Source organism: Aythya ferina (assembly GCF_964211825.1).
Source record: "Aythya ferina genome assembly, chromosome: 7".
Taxonomy (NCBI): Eukaryota; Metazoa; Chordata; class Aves; order Anseriformes; family Anatidae; genus Aythya; species Aythya ferina.
The window spans coordinates 31858123-31873675 of NC_140302.1; the positions used below are offsets into that span (position 1 = coordinate 31858123).

General features: G+C 42.8%; 1 protein-coding gene across 3 annotated transcripts in view; it reads left to right on the top strand.

Annotated features, from left to right (window-relative positions):
* GRK5 (G protein-coupled receptor kinase 5) overlaps positions 1 to 15553 on the top strand; it is a 164778-nt gene that overhangs the window by 89071 nt on the left and 60154 nt on the right. For all 3 annotated transcript variants that reach the window (XM_084525618.1, XM_084525620.1, XM_084525619.1), the window contains exon 3: positions 14498 to 14610. In XM_084525618.1, the coding sequence (XP_084381744.1) occupies positions 14498 to 14610 (113 nt within the window). The remainder of the gene's footprint in view (positions 1 to 14497; positions 14611 to 15553) is intronic.

Consider the following 15553-nt stretch of genomic DNA (forward strand, 5'->3'; position numbering starts at 1 on the left):
CATAAACTTGAGCAAAATATTTCAAAAATCTTATAAAGTCTATTTTCTTCCTTGTATTCTGATATTTCATGTTTGTTTATTTAGGCTGAAAAAAATGAATCCCTGGAGAAGAAGCTGCTTGTGTTTTGATTCCCATACAAACCTCAAAGATAGCATCACTGAATTTTCCAGTCAGGCCTTCTGAAATCACTGGGGCTACTCACAGATCAGGGCATCAGCAGGCAGGACAGAACTGGCTCTGTAACACATAATAAATAATTAAGATGCTCTTCCTTAAGCCGAAACTTCTGAGTAAGGATTGCTGTTACTTGGCGGCTGGGTAGCAGCATCGATTATCAAAGTTCCTTAATATTGCACGGTATGAGACTGGGATATTGCCTGAATTATGTAGGCTGAAATTTTCCATGCTGGACATTTTCTCTGCCATGTTTTTTTTGTTTGTTTGTTTGAGAGGGGGGTGGATCATTTTGGTTTGGTTTGGTTTGGTTTGGTTTGGTTTGGTTTGGTTTGGTTTGGTTTGGTTTGGTTTGGGATGGAGGAAGGTGATCCAGGTGGTAAGGCCAGGACTTGTTAGGCCAGGAGGTAGGTGAGGTTTGGCTGGCCAGGGAATGTTAGATCTCCTTGGCCAGAGAAGCTGAGGGTGGGAATGGCCACGTGAGAGTGCCATAGGAAGAAGACAAATCATGGGGGAATGGCTACAAAACACTGAATTTAAGGGCAGGATCTCATCTTCAGACAAGACAAAACAGTCAGCCAGTATCTGCACATGCCTCTGATGAGGTATGTATCTCACCTCTCTCCAGTGTTTACAGAGGATGGTCAGCTAACTCAATTTACAGTTCCTTCATCAGCTCCCAGCAGCACAAGTGAGTACTGTGACATCCCTATTTCAGCTCTGCTGATGTGGGTATTATTATGGGTGTCAGTGTAATGTAGTTTCTTTTCCAAAGAAAACTTAGGAAAGAGCTCAGAAAAATCTGTGTTAAAAGGACATTCTTAAAGTGACCAAGTCAAACATTCCCAGCCTCTTGGGTGAGCTTTTCCTAATAAGCAAGGGACTCTCAGAGTTGCTCCACAACATTTTATTTTTCTTTTCCTTTAAAGTTCCTTAAAAAATTAGGAAATCAAACATACAAAAATACATGTTAAAATGTTAATATTTCTGGATGAGCCCCTAGCTGCCTCTATAGCTTAAATTCATATCTTTTTATATGATACAAAACTACATATTTAACTTTTTCCCCAGGACCCGTAATTCAATCAGTTCAAAAGATGGAGTTAGCCTCGGGATGAAACTGGGTTGTTTAATAAAGGAGGTTAGAATGACGGTCTTGATTTTATCATGACAAAAAGAGACGTGATGAATAAATTCAGGGAATTGCTGAAATGCTGAATAATACCAGTGAATTGCAGCAGCACAGGGAATTGTCTGGTGGGCAGAGCAGTTGAGTGACACACTGGGGAACTGGACAGGGATACACTCTGGTCCACCTAGGTCTTATGTGATGACAGGCAAATAATTTAAAACTTAAAAAGTTTTTCAGAGTTGGACTTAATTGTGCATTTTTCATTTTATGGGTATTTATCTGAGATTTTTGGGTCTCGGTGCAGCTGAAGCAAATGGAAGACTAGCTTTGAATAGAGTGTGTTTTGTATAGGGTTAAATACATGGAAAATCAAGTTGAACCAATCACTGAATACTTTTTATCTTAATATTCATATGTTTATGAACCATCTATAGTTCCCCATCTATAAAACTGGACAAATGACATCTTCTTCATCCCCCAGAGGTGGTGTGAAAATAGATCCATGAATAGGTGTGAAGTATTCTAAGGCTACAGTGGAGAATGCCACAGAAAGGTCCATGGGGAAATGAATCATTCTGTCTCCTGAGCAGGCCGACTGGTGTGCAGTAAATAAAGTCTAGGGCCACACATTGAACCAGAGGAGAAAACGAAGTACTGAATAGCTGCTCATTAAGTAAGCACTGTCCGTTCTGTGCGTTGAATGAGGCGAAGGTCCTGTGGGAAAAAAAACAGTTTGCAGTGATGTAATTAAAGACTGCACCAGAATGCGTGCTCAGTGAGGAATGGCATTCAGGCTACGCAGGAAATTTTAACTTCGGTTTTTCCTAGGTTTTGAGGCTTAACTTTGCAACCTCAGTCATGTTCCTTTAATAATTTGGGGTGTGTCAATGCAACACTACAGCTGAATTCTTCCTTGTGGAATATTATGTCTTTAAAAAAAATAAAAAATCTCTAATCAAAAGTGAATGTGTTGCATTACTTCCTGTTTGCTTCCCATGCTGCTACGGTTAATTGCTTCTTTCCTGCGGGTGGAATGAAGACTTGAAGTCCAATGGCCTCAACCATGGGCTGCTTATTCAATGTGGCATGTAAGCAGCAGGGATTTCCTTGTCCCTGGCTAGAGACCTGCATACTTTACCTCTTCCATGCAAGTAGGATGAAATTAATCAGTGTTGGTTTTCTCAGCAAGCAATGAAATTTCAACCGCTGCAATGTCGGAGGACGAAGACTCCTCAAAGGGGACCGGGCGAAAATGCATGAATGAGAAGTTCCTGCCAAGACATGAACACAGCACTTGAGTGTGTCTGAAATGTTGGGCGCAGAGAGTAAATAAGCCCCATGACAGGTCTAGCCTAAATACCCAGCACTTCCATGGCAGGTAGCCCATACTTTCACCAACCTTGGCATCGCGACGACGATAATATTTTTGCAAGGATGAACTGCACTCGAACAATGTCTCTAATGTTTCGGTGTCGGTGCAAACATGCTCTCCTTTCAGATCAACCATGCGGCTCTTCTTTTCTATCCCCGTTTCCCCTTTTCCTTTCATAGAAGCCCATTTAATGTGGCTGTTGAAGAGGAAATCCCTGTCTTCGGCATGGTTCCTGGGCTCCCCTGGTGACTCAGAAAATGGTGCACCTCAATCCTGGGAGGTGTTAATTCTTAGCTGAGAGTGATGGTTCTCTTCCAATCTATTTCACTGTACTTAGTCTACCGATATCTCACCCTCACAGGAGAATCTGTGTATCTCTAGTGGTATAATTTTATGTGGCAAACTTAACCTCTGTGTTTTGTGAACTCCTCTGAGTTCAGTAATGAAGTAGCACTGTAGCCATGCAGATAGGCCACAGAATATTGCTGGCTAAGTGACAGCTTGCTCTAAACATCAGAACACCCAAAACCATCTACCTTACCTGTTCTTGAGGCCAGCATGAAGGTGCAAGCACAAGAGGTTACAAGAGCCTAGGTGATTATTTTCCCTAGGATAAGTGTCCTAAGAGCACTTTGCCTTTGAGCACCACTTCCACCCTTGTGGGCAAAGAGCTGATGCTTCACACGGGGATGAGGTAGTGCCACACGACTGATAAAAGGCAATGTGAGCTGTTGCAGAATTTCCACAGGCAGAAATACATGTAAGACCATGCTTATTTCTAGCCCAATCCATTCCACCTATCTATGTGTCCTTCACCAGCATCATTTGGAAGCAGGTTTCTCAAAGGACAAATACTGAGTTGTGATGTTCCTCATAAAACACCAGTGCTGTTTCTTGCATCAGTTTGGTATAGAAGTTTACAAGATAGTGGAATTAGATTTCAGTGTTGTTTTTTTTTTTTTTTTCCAATTCTTCTGCTTTGTTTACCTAGCAGTGTGTGCATATCTCACGTTAATAACCACGAGTGAAGCAATGTCTGAGTGGGACAGCACTTGGCTGGAGGGGTGCTGGAGAACACTTCAAATGTGTTAGGATCTCAGTGGTACTTCAGCATCTCTAGTACTTCAGCTCTGTCATGAAGTACCAGGGATGTTGAAGTATCATCTTCCATGTGAGAGGTAAAATTTCTAAACATGTTTTTATTTTCTAAATAATACAGCACTAATTGCAAGGTGGACAGCCCTAGCTGAAGATTTTGATTTTGTCTTCTCTTCACCAAAATTCTTTCAGTAGCTTTGGAGATGGTAGTCTGGGTTTTTTGTTTTGCAGAGCTGAACACCATTATTTTGTGTTGCAGAATATTTGTGGTGGTATGTTGAAATTTAGGAATGAAAACATTTTGGAGAAAAACGCTTTATGAGGGTAAAATATTATTCATACGACATTGTGAAACGAAACAAAATATTAAAGAAAAATCTGATCAAACTGAAAAAATACAAATATTAGAATAACCTTTAGTATTACATAACTGCTTGTCTTGTTTCCCTATGTGAACTCAGTTATCATGGGAATAATGCAGAAAGTCTCTTGAAAATTACATTTTCTTTTAAAATCTGCATGAGTTTATTCAAATTTCTTGTGTTCGGACACCAAGTGCCACGCTGTTTCCATCCATCTGAATAACATAGTCTGAAGAGATCCTTGGTACTGAAGACTTCTGTTAAGAAGGAGAGAAAAATACTTTCCGTTGGCAATCCCCTCTTGCACAGGTTTCTCTTAGAGTATTTGGGGTTTCTAAATGACTTTAAAATCTCTTTTTCACTGTTCATTTCAGTTTTACTCAGCAGCTCAGCTCCCTCACACCCACTCAGAGAGGGATGTCACTCAGCAGGCAGTCAAATCACACTGTGAATATAAACCAAGTCCAAGTCAGTGTCTGTTTTATTGCAAGTAGACCACTTGTACTTGGGCCAAAGATCCAGTCAAGTGATAATTTAGCAACATTGTCATTGGTCAGTGACACCCCTTAAAACTGGCGAGGGTTGATTTTTTTCAGTGTATCATCTCTTTGACTATTTAGGTTAATGTTGAGCTTATTTTATAATAATTTTCATTTTTTAAAGGATTGGGATTGACAAACGCTTCCAAAAATAATTTGCCAGTGCAAGATTGTGGATTTCTCTTGCACTCAAAGTGTGGTATTTCAAAATACCACGAGGAAAAGTGACAGGAAAAAAAAAAAAAAGAGAGAGAGAGAGAGAGAGAGAAAAAAAAGTAAATTTAGCAATGAACATCTAAGAACATCTAGTATCTTGTTAAGGGAATCATGGAATCATTAGTAAAATGGCTGAGATGTTTAGCACTTACAGCGATTATTGAATAGCATGCACAGTTAGTAATCCCTGTGAATAGCTTTATTATGTGCCTCTCAGTAAAGTGTGCTGCTTAAATATGCATTTGCAGAGTGACTGTGCTAGTGGCTATATATGTTCTACCATTTTATTGACCTGGATAAAGTTTTAGTCTTGATGGCTGCTTCAGTTTCTACCCAGGCTGGTTTAGAAGTCAAAGAGTAGTTTTGCAGAAGTCTTTTTGTCTTAAGAAAGCGATTCACAAGATGTCTCCTTTAGTTTCCTGGAATCGAGATGTTTATTTTGTGCTATGTACAACAGCAACAGTTCTTGTAGATTTCATAACCTTAAACATTCAAATTACAACTTTTACTGAAATTTTCTTTCAGCATGTATTACTCAGAATATCACCAGAAAGGAGACTAAATAACAGCACTAGACAGCAAATAAGTTAGGCATTTCAATCAAAATCTTCAAGACTGGACATAAAAGTCCCAAATAAAAACATATCTCAGTAGCTACCTCCTTTTAGGACAAATCATCCAGTTCTGTCATCCCAATACAAAGTAGGACAAAATGAGAACAACCAAGTGTTTGTTCCTCGGATTTCCCAGGGCGCTTCTGAGGTGAGCTTTCATATTTCTTTGAGGGATTTTTTCCGTTCCTCTGGCCTTGCCGCAGAGACATTGTTGAAAGCCGTTAAAGAAGATAAAGACAACCTCTTTTCTGGTCGGCACAATATTCGCAGCCATCGTGTGGGTAGCCCTTCCCCTGGGGCTGCCAAACAATCTCTGCATTCAAGCACCAGGAAGGATTGGTGATGATGCATCCTCTGTGATCAACACAGGCAAGTCTGGGAGTCCACTGCACCCTGAATAGTGCTGTGACCCGCCGTGAAGACAACAGTTCAGGCACTCATCAAAGTGAAACCTCATCAAAGGCATTGGTCCAGGGGTATGTGCTTTTCAAGTGTAACTTATGCGAACAGTAACCAGCTTATTAGTAGTCATTTGAATTTCTTAACCAGAAGCAGTGTAAGATATCTGTCCGCCTGTCTATCAGTCAGTCAATCAGTCTCCCTGCACTTTTTCACTTTTTGTTCCCTTTCTATCCACTGTTGTTCCAACCGGTAGCCAAATGTGAAATAATTTCTGTTAAAAAAGGATTTTAAAATATTCCCATTGCACATTCACAATTCAGATTTCCTATTAATCATGGTGTATGCACTTTCACTGTCACGTTCACTGGGAGACACACTGAGTGTTTTATTCATTTCAGTTCTGCTTGACAGAGGTGGGAGAGCCAGGCCCAATGAAAGACTCGCTGAAATCAATGGGAATCTTTCAATCTGCTTCAGCAGGCTTAAGATCACCTTCATTATTTGTAACAATTTATCATCTTTCCCTGCACCCAGTACTTCACACAACAATCTAGTTTTTGCTTCTGTGATTTAAAGTCTCTCCATTACAAATGGCAAGCTCCATCTTCTCAAGCTAAATGTACTCCTGACCCAGCAGCACCTGCTGGCTGCATTTGAACACAGGGCTTGCTCTGTGAAACGTGGAAATGATGCAGTTGCCCAAATGAGAATTTTTGAGACGATGCCAGGACTTTTAGAGGAGGGCTGTAATAATGTGCCCTTGGTGGGGATGTTTTCCTGACAAGTGCAGAGGGAGTGGATTTTGTTAGAACGAGAACTTGTCTTACATTGGAGAGTTGCTTTGGCTCAGAGCAGAGCATTCTGCCTTTGCTCCTGGAGCAAGGCTGGGTTACCAAATGTCTCTCCAGCCACGGGGACCCCACTCATGTTTTTGTATGCAGTGACTACATTGAGCGCACAGTGTCCCGTTTCATCCTCCTCCTGCTGCTACAAAAAGGGTGGGTGGGTTCTTATCCTTCCTGCCAAAATCGTTGCCAAAATCAACAAAGCCTCATACGCATTCTGGTTCAGATACTCATGCAAACATATTTATGCGACTGTTTGCAGGATTTGACTTTCAAATAAAGTTCCGTGAGCAAAGCTTCAATACAGCTGCTTTCAAAAAACAAATGAGAAGTTCCGTATATATGACCAAAGTGTATTTAGCTGAGAATTTGTTACAATATTCTCCAAATGTTTTTTTTCCATATTGGTCCAACTCTAAGGTTTGGACTAGTTCCCTCTTCAGTGTAATGCTGCTGTGATGTGTGGACTTTATCCCTGTAATTCCATGAAAAGAGTGGAAATAAGGAGAGTTATACAAAGCAAACACTGTCTGAATCTGAATAATTACATTAGATGTTCAATGATCAGGAGATTAAATTTTGTTTGTTTTAAAAAAGACAGCCTACAAGCAGAGAAAATTAAGTTGGCAGGGCTTAAAACCAGCTTGGGGTAATTCCATTGTCTTAAATAAGCTTGATTGCGTTTGTATTTTTAATTAATTAACTTGGATAGTCAGTGCCAAAGCAACACTCACTGTACCGTCATAGATGAGGCTCTCCGAGGTTCTTGTAGAAAATCCTAAATTTAAGGGGAAAAAAACAGCCAAGGCCAAAAATACGTGTTTTCCCCAGGGCTTAATAGGCTAGGTCTAGAGCTTTCTCCAGCCACAAAGTGCTGGTTTTAGCCGCAGACTGGGAAGAGCTGCTGTTTAAAACAAGGAATCTATCAAGCCATTATCCTGTCACAAGGTCTAACAATTTCCATATTTTATTAAAAAATAAAGAAAACAGATGAAATATTTATCGTTCAAGGGAGTGCGCTTTTGCCACCAGGAACCCAACTTCATCCCAGCCCTTGGCTCCGGAGTTTCTGTCGTGCACCTGTGCAGCGCTGGCCGTGCCAAGACAAGCACTCTGCAGGACAGGGGCTGCGTCGTCATTTTTAATCTCTGTGAAGTGCCAGGTGAAGTTATGGAGCAGTATAGCGGTTAATGTATAAAAAGACTCTGCTGTGCTCTCTCGGACTAAATTTCCGCTCCAGGGGTTTGCATTGCACGTAAATAGCACGGATCCGCAGGGCTATCCAGTAGCACTCTGGGCTCACACACTTTAATATACTTATTCTGGCCACACTGCTTTGAGGTAGGGCAGTGCTATTAGCCCCATTTTATAAATACAGCATGCCGCTGAGGTCTGCAGTACGCAGAATATTATTTGTACTGGTACCTGAATTCCCACAGGAGTCTAGCTGCTTGTATTAGGCTTTTATAACATGACTTACTGCCACAGTTCCTGGGAATTTTTGAATGAGCTGAAATGAGGCATTTTTATTCCTGTCTTGTATTCTCTCACCATCTGGCTTGCCTCACTTTTAAAATGCATCACTGGAGACAGGGCACATGGAGAGTCCGCAGCATCTGAACAACAGGTTTCCATATACACACCAAAACACAACAAACCAGCAGCAACAACATCAAAACCCAGAATAAGGAAAAAAAATAAGAGAAAAGAAAAAGAAACTTGACTTCCATTGCATCCCCCTTTTCTGCAACACTCCTGAGCAGTCACAACAACGAGATCCCTCACTGTGTTACTGCGTGTGTGCTTGGCCAGGTGCTGCAGTTCAAAGAACGATATCCTTGTTTCTTCTTCGGAAATGGGCCCATGTTTTCAGTTTCCCAGAGAAAGAAACCTGACGTGTTTCTCACTGCAAATATGTGGCTTTCCAGCAAAGTTTATGAAGTTCGGACTGGCTGTGAGATCTCCAGTAGAGAAGACCAGAGAAAAATCCAAATATAACAACTGGGTCTGCAGAAGTGTTAGCGTGGCCAGCCTTGGTGTCTTGCTTTTGAACACAAAGATTATCTTTTGTATTGAAGTGTATTTATTATAGATGGCAAACCAACTTTTGTTGAATGTAAGAGCTAATGTTCCAGCTTTCCAGCTTATTCTGAAATACAAGAGCAACACAGGCACTGTTAATAATGCAATCAAAGCAAGTTAAATCCTTTTAAAACATCCACAAAGGAGCCTTTGATAAGAAGCAACTTTCATCAACCTCAAAGACTAGACAGTTTAGTATGTTCTATGTTTATTAAGTTTATATGTAGGCAGTGGTAATTTCACTTGCAGCTGAAGAGCAGCACTAAATTATAAAACATGTTTTTAAGCCCTAGTGTTAGACTTGCTGATTTAAAATGAAAAATGTATTTTTATTAATGTAGCTCTAGATGGGGTTATTTGCTGTTTAAAGACACAATTTGTTTTCCATTAGTACCACTACTGGACACAAAACACACAAAACAATTCTGTATACTTTAAAGGCTTTGGTCTTTTTTTTTTTCTCTTCTTTTTTTTTTTTTTTTTTTTTTTTTAGCAAAATGAAGCAAACTACTACAAGTACATACTGTACAATGGGCTGTAAGAGTCTGTTGAGTTCAGTCATGCAGCATGTTTTTTAATCTTGCTTTTAGTTCCTGCTTTTGTCCTTTGTTCAACTGAGTGCTCCTGTAAGAGAACTTATGTGTGTAAAGTTGAGGTGTGCAAAAAAACAGAACTGGTTTGGGATTTGGGCTGGGGTGGTTGGTTTCTATGTTAGCCGAATCCCCCCAAGTTTGAATGAAGATTGAGGCATCAATCACATTGCGAGTTTGAGGCATCTCTACTGAAGTTTCTACTGTTCTGGGGCTGGTGGGAATCACTTTGATAGGCCTCTGCACCTTGGAAAAATAAAGTTCTACTTTTGGTGTGCCAAAAATCTTTCAAATGGATTGCTAGCCAGTTCTGGCTTTGCTATGGCTTCCTATTGTCCAGCTCAGGACCTTTTCTTCCATGTTTTTGGTGTGTTTTCTTTGTTGTTTTGGACTAAAGCAGACTGGAGACAGCAGATGAATATTATACTTGGAACATCTACTTGAAAGATTATCACTTTGATTCACCTTAAAGAAAACAAACAGAAAGAAATGGAAAGGGAAGATGAGCTCAGTTCTTTTCCTGGATCCTTTTGAAACTCAAGCATTAGCAGGAAAAAGACCAATTAATTCTCACTGCACCCACTTTTGGGTTTCTAGGTGCTTGGGAGGGGTTTTTGTTTGTTTTTTATTTTTAGGCAGCAGAATTACATTGCATTTGGATCTTACTCAGGCTTAATCCAGGCTGATTTGATGCCAAGCAGAGAGGAGATCCAGAGGCCAAGAACAAATTTGCATGGTGCATATCTTCTTGGTGATTCTCCGTGCATTTCTTTGAAATACCTTCTCTTGGGACTCCAGTATTTTTAAAAGAAATGAAATGCTGCTTAACAGATAGTTCATAAGTGCAATCAGTAACCACACCAGCAAGGACAAACAAGCTGAAAAGGTGTTCCTGGCCTTTGTACACTTCATAAGTGAGATTTAAACTAAGCTCGTCACGCCCCACAGGCATTTCACAGGAGGAAGCCCCACCAGCTGATCACAGGTGTTGGATCAGCAGCCCTTCAAAAAGAGGGCTTCAGTCCAGAAACAGAAGTACGGCTTCCCAGAGCAGTCTGAGGGAAGGTTTCTCGCTTAGACACCTGCAGTTTGCACTGCGGGAAGCAATATCAGAAAAGACTGTTTTTTCAGCCAAGGGTCGTCACCCAGTTTCCAGGCTCACCACTAAGCCTATGAAAACCCACAGGTTTATGGCAAATGTGAAACAGGAGGAGGGACCTGCTCACTCTGCAGACCATTGTTTATCACTGAAATTGCTGAAAGTGATATTTTGAGCCAATTAAGACAAAATATTTTCACAAGGTGCAGGGAGGTTTTTCTCTAATTAAAATATTAGGTTTTTTTCCCCTTTTACTTGAAAGTCAGAGATTTTATCAGCAGCTGCTTGTTTTCGTACATCATTTTGCTTTTTTATTTTATTAATGATGTTTTGACCAGTATGAAATTTTACTAACAGTACTGTTCTTTCTAGATGTGTGTTTAGGTATTTTTCAGAATAAAAAAATATCTGATGGGGAACAAATTTGGCCATAGACTTTGAATGCTGGTGATATTATTTGTGTACAGGTATTTGTATTTAGGTGTGTTCTGTGTGCTGACTGCTCTTTAAAGTATTTTAATATATGAGCTACAAAGTAAAGGAAAAATGAGTCAATAGAATTTATAATAAATATTGTTTCTCTTCAGAATGTTTATGATGGTATTTTATATAAAACCTTTTCATAAACATCTTAATCTATATAATCTGTGTAGTTACTCTGACAGGAAGAAAAATAGTTCATTTGCATGCCCACATTATTTACCAGTTATATTTTCTATATAAAGGGTTCAGCATCGGTGAGATGTGACTGTTGTTGTAGACGTTCAATCCACCCAGCTTTTCACCCCCGTTTTGGGTGACTTTGCAGGTGTTAAACAGGATTCTGCTGAAGCAGGAGGGTCCGACTACCAAAGATATTGCTCTCAGGACTGTTTTCGTTACACTTCATCATCATAAGCATATGGTTTCACTTCCAAGTGTTTAACATTTCCATTTCCTCAGGAAATCATTCTTTCTATTTTTTAAACTTTTGAAACTGGAGGGATATTTTTGCTGGCAGGCAGACCGAGCACGACACGGCGCTTAACCCCAGCCCGAGGGATCGGCCGGCTGTGCTACCTGCATCCCTCCTCGTCTCCTCCCTGTGCCCGCAGCTTCTCTCTGCAGTGCTGGGTGCCTCAGCCAGGCCTCCGGGGAGCAGCGTGCTGCTAAAACACCTCTGCTTTGCTTCATTCCTTGCCTTTATAAAGCTATCCACTCGGTTTTCTGCATGAGCTGAGGGAGGTGGTTTTGTTCCTCAGTCCACTCCAGGGCCCGCACATCCCGAGAATGAGTGAGCGCAGGACCCTGTAGCTGACTTGGTGAGGTCAATGCAAAACCAGGGCCTAAGAAAATACTCCATGTCACCTACAAGGAATGAAAACAGTTGCATCATGTATTTATTGTCTGTATCAGTATATCCAGCACTTAAATGAACATTACCAAGGAGTGGATGGCTCAAGGGAACTGCTCTGGCTCTTGTGTTTTTGGAGATTATTTCTGGTATTTCCTTTTTCCTCATTACAAACGGGTCACCGTTCCCATGTGCTGGCCAAGTTATATACTGTAGAAGTATGTCTGTGCTCGTATCAGCTTTGTGTTTAGATTATCCACATATGTAATAGCATTCAGCTTCTTGTTTTCTTTTCCTGGTGTGTTACAAAGTACAGCCATTCAACGTACAATTTGCATGCTTGTTCAGCCGTTATCACTAGCCCTTCTGTTAGGAAAGTGTCCTGCAGTGGGTGTCACCATGTTATATCACCTTTGAAAAACTGCCCATTTTGTACTATCATTGACACCGGGCATCAAGAAACATGGTACAAGAGAAAGTGCAGAACAAACTGGCTGATTAATCATGTGTTTGTTCCTTTATCTTCTATTCTGTCACAAATCTGTGACTCAGACGGTCGCATTTTTTGCATGGCCTGTTTAATATTGAGGAAGGTTGCTGTGGGTTTGGGCTTCTAGAGGGATCAGGTCCTGAGAACGGTCAGGCTGTGTGCTACAGATATTTGGGTTGTGTGTTTTATTCATGCCTTCAGAAGAGTTAGCTCATCACGACAGCAGGAAACAGCCTCAGGCAGAGGGAGCTGCATCTCCAGAGCTCCCAGGGCAGCTCACCTGAGCTCCAGCTCTGCACGCTCTGGGGCACCGTGAGCTGATGTTTTGATGCACCCAGGCACTTCCCTACCTCCTTTGCCTACCTTAGTGCTGTACATGTCTGTGTGTTTTGTCATCTTCTCAGCAGGAGAGCTCCTAGGTCAAGCAGTGTGAACTTGCAGTGCTTGCAAGGACCCCCCAAGGCTGCTCAGCATCACATCGGGCTGGCTTTCTTCCTGACCCTGCCCGTCTGTGTCACGCAAACAAACCAGGGTCACGGGCTAGTTGCTGATAGTTAGGCTAGAGGTCAAGTTAAGATTTATGCAGTGATCTAGGCGCAGTTTCATTTGCTAGAGGCTGCCAAAATGTTGCAGTCTTCTGGATAGAGAGAATGAAGTTGTGATTCAACCTTGGCTGGCAGGAGCAGTCACAAAACAGTGCCGGTATGTTGTCCCAGACCACTTCAGAAAACCCAAACAGGAGGAAGCTGAATTAAAACCCCATCCCATGCCTCCCTGCAGGTGTCTTGGAGGCAAAATCCTGAGGTATAGCCACAGCCACACACAAGCAGGGCGTTGCTCTGGCAAGGTCTGGGCCTGGGGTGCTTCTGCCATCGTACTGCTGTGTGGAGCCTGACTGCCATCCAGCTACAGGGGAGCAAGGCCAACGTGCCATGTGTCTTATCACGAGGGATGTCCTGGCAAGGCCCAGCACGGTCCTCAGAGTACCAGCTGTGAGGAGAAGACCCTCAGCTGGGTGCCCCCAGGACAGCCGGGTGCCTACAGGACATGTCCTGGGGTGGAAGGGAAGGGTGGTGGGACAAAGCAGAGGGGGAATAAAAGACACTGCGGGCCTGAGAGAGAAGTACCCAAGGCACTGACAACTTGTGTGGGTTTAGTATGTCTGTTTGCAGTGTTATGTTATGTGTTTAGAAGCTGGTTGTTTCCATAATAACAGCAACTGCCATATGGCAGCGAGGAGGGTGGTGAGAGGAACGCTTAAGGAAACACAGTATGTTGTTTGACATGTGTGTGCTTCTAAAGGAATAACGTGTCTCCAGTGAGTGCTGCTGCTCCGAACAGGCTGGGGGATCTGCTGCTCTCGACAAAAAAGCCCCCTCCGTTTGTACTGGTGCGATAGCAGTTAATGAGGCCGGCCCTTCTCCCATGTATTCCTGCATATAGTACCTGCAGTTGGCAAAGGACCTGCTTTAACAGCAGGGTGGTTCTGGGTGCAGAAAAGACCCCACATAGAGAAAGACTTGTAAACATGACTGTTATGGGGAAATACTCTTCTGTAGAGGAGTGTTGTGTGAAGCTGGAGCCAGCTAGATGCCATGTACTCCATCCTTAGGTTGGTGCTCTGCAAGTAAATAGAAATTTTGAAACCTTTGAAAATATGTGTTTTGCAACAAGTAATTAGTATAGAGTGGATTCTACATTTCCAGAAATTAGGGTCACTTTAGTGCATATTTGGGAAGGAACCAGGAAAGTCACCACGAATTACAACTTCTGCTCGTCAGTGTATGATTCACATTTCAGGGACTTGTAATTTGCTCCTCAAATTCCCGCAAACACTGCCCGTCTGAGTGGTACCTTTGCAGAGTACATGCAATTCCCCCATGGAAAAATGTGAAGTTATTCTTTCATAATAGCTGAATGGCTTTTGTGGGGCTTTTACCTACATCAGTTCTGTAAAATTGGCCTGTCTTGTTCGAGACTTAAGCTATTAATTATACTTGCATTTGGATACCTGAAACGTGGTGGGAAGAAGTCATTTCTAATCTGGGTCATCCTTCTGCACTCACTTTCAATGTTTTAAACTCCTAAGCAACCCCAAAGGCAAAGCTCTTCTCATTTTCATGCTTCTCTTCTCTTTATTGCCTCTAGAGAGAGATTACTGCAGCATATGCGAAAAGCAGCCGATCGGAAGGCTTCTCTTTCGGCAGTTCTGTGAAACTCGACCCGAGCTCGAGTGCTGCATTAGGTTCCTCGACTCGGTGGTAAGTCCCTTCTTGTGATATTTCGCGGTGCTTTGTGGCCCTGTGCCTCGGCAGCGAGCTGAGGAGCAGCGCTGGCAGGGCAGGAGGAGTGATGTCCTGCTCTGAAGGCACAGCAGTCACTGCCTGCCCCCACTCTGGTGGACCGACCTGTGTGATCAGCTTGGTGCTGTTCTGGAGCTCCATGCTCGATGGGCACGCAGCTCTGACCTCCAGAAGTCATACTGCCATGGGATGGGGTTTTATGTCTGACGCACCTGAGCAAGCTGCTGGAGGTGGAGGGGCAGCGCTGCACGCAGGCTTGGCACCAGCCTGAGGGGACACGAGCCACCGCAAAGGGAGGAGCCCAGCTCTGGGCTGGCAGAGTCTGCGTCAGGCCCAGGCACGAGCAGCTGGGTGGCAGTGAGTGACGTCTTTTGGTATCGGGATGTCTGCAGTGCTGGGAGGCACTGGGAGGAAAGGAAAGATGATGAATGGACTGACAAGAGGGGATGAGGAGTGTGATAATAATATCTCACTCTTACCAAGCCTCTCCACCAGTAGATTTCAAGGTGATTTATAAAGGGCATCCTGATCTTATCTTGTTTTTTTCAAATAGAGGCATGAGCTATAGAAGTGACTTTATTGAGGTCACCAAGAAACTCCTGCCAAACCTGCTATTGAAGCCCAGCTCCATTTCCCTCTCCAGAGAGCTCCCAGCTACACCGGCCACCGAGCAGCCCCCACAGCCCCTGGAAGGACCTGATACTCATTCCCAACCTCGCAGCATTTGGCCATGTGTAGTGCCAGCAGGAGAAGCTGCTCACAGTCCCAAAGTCCTCACTGGCTTGCTTGCTGGGAGCCTCCTGCAGGGTAGGGCGGTGAGGAGCCAAAAGGCTACACCCCACCAGGCTGGCAGATGAGCTGCCAGTTGTCATCGCTGAGTGTGCATGGCCAGGGGACTTCG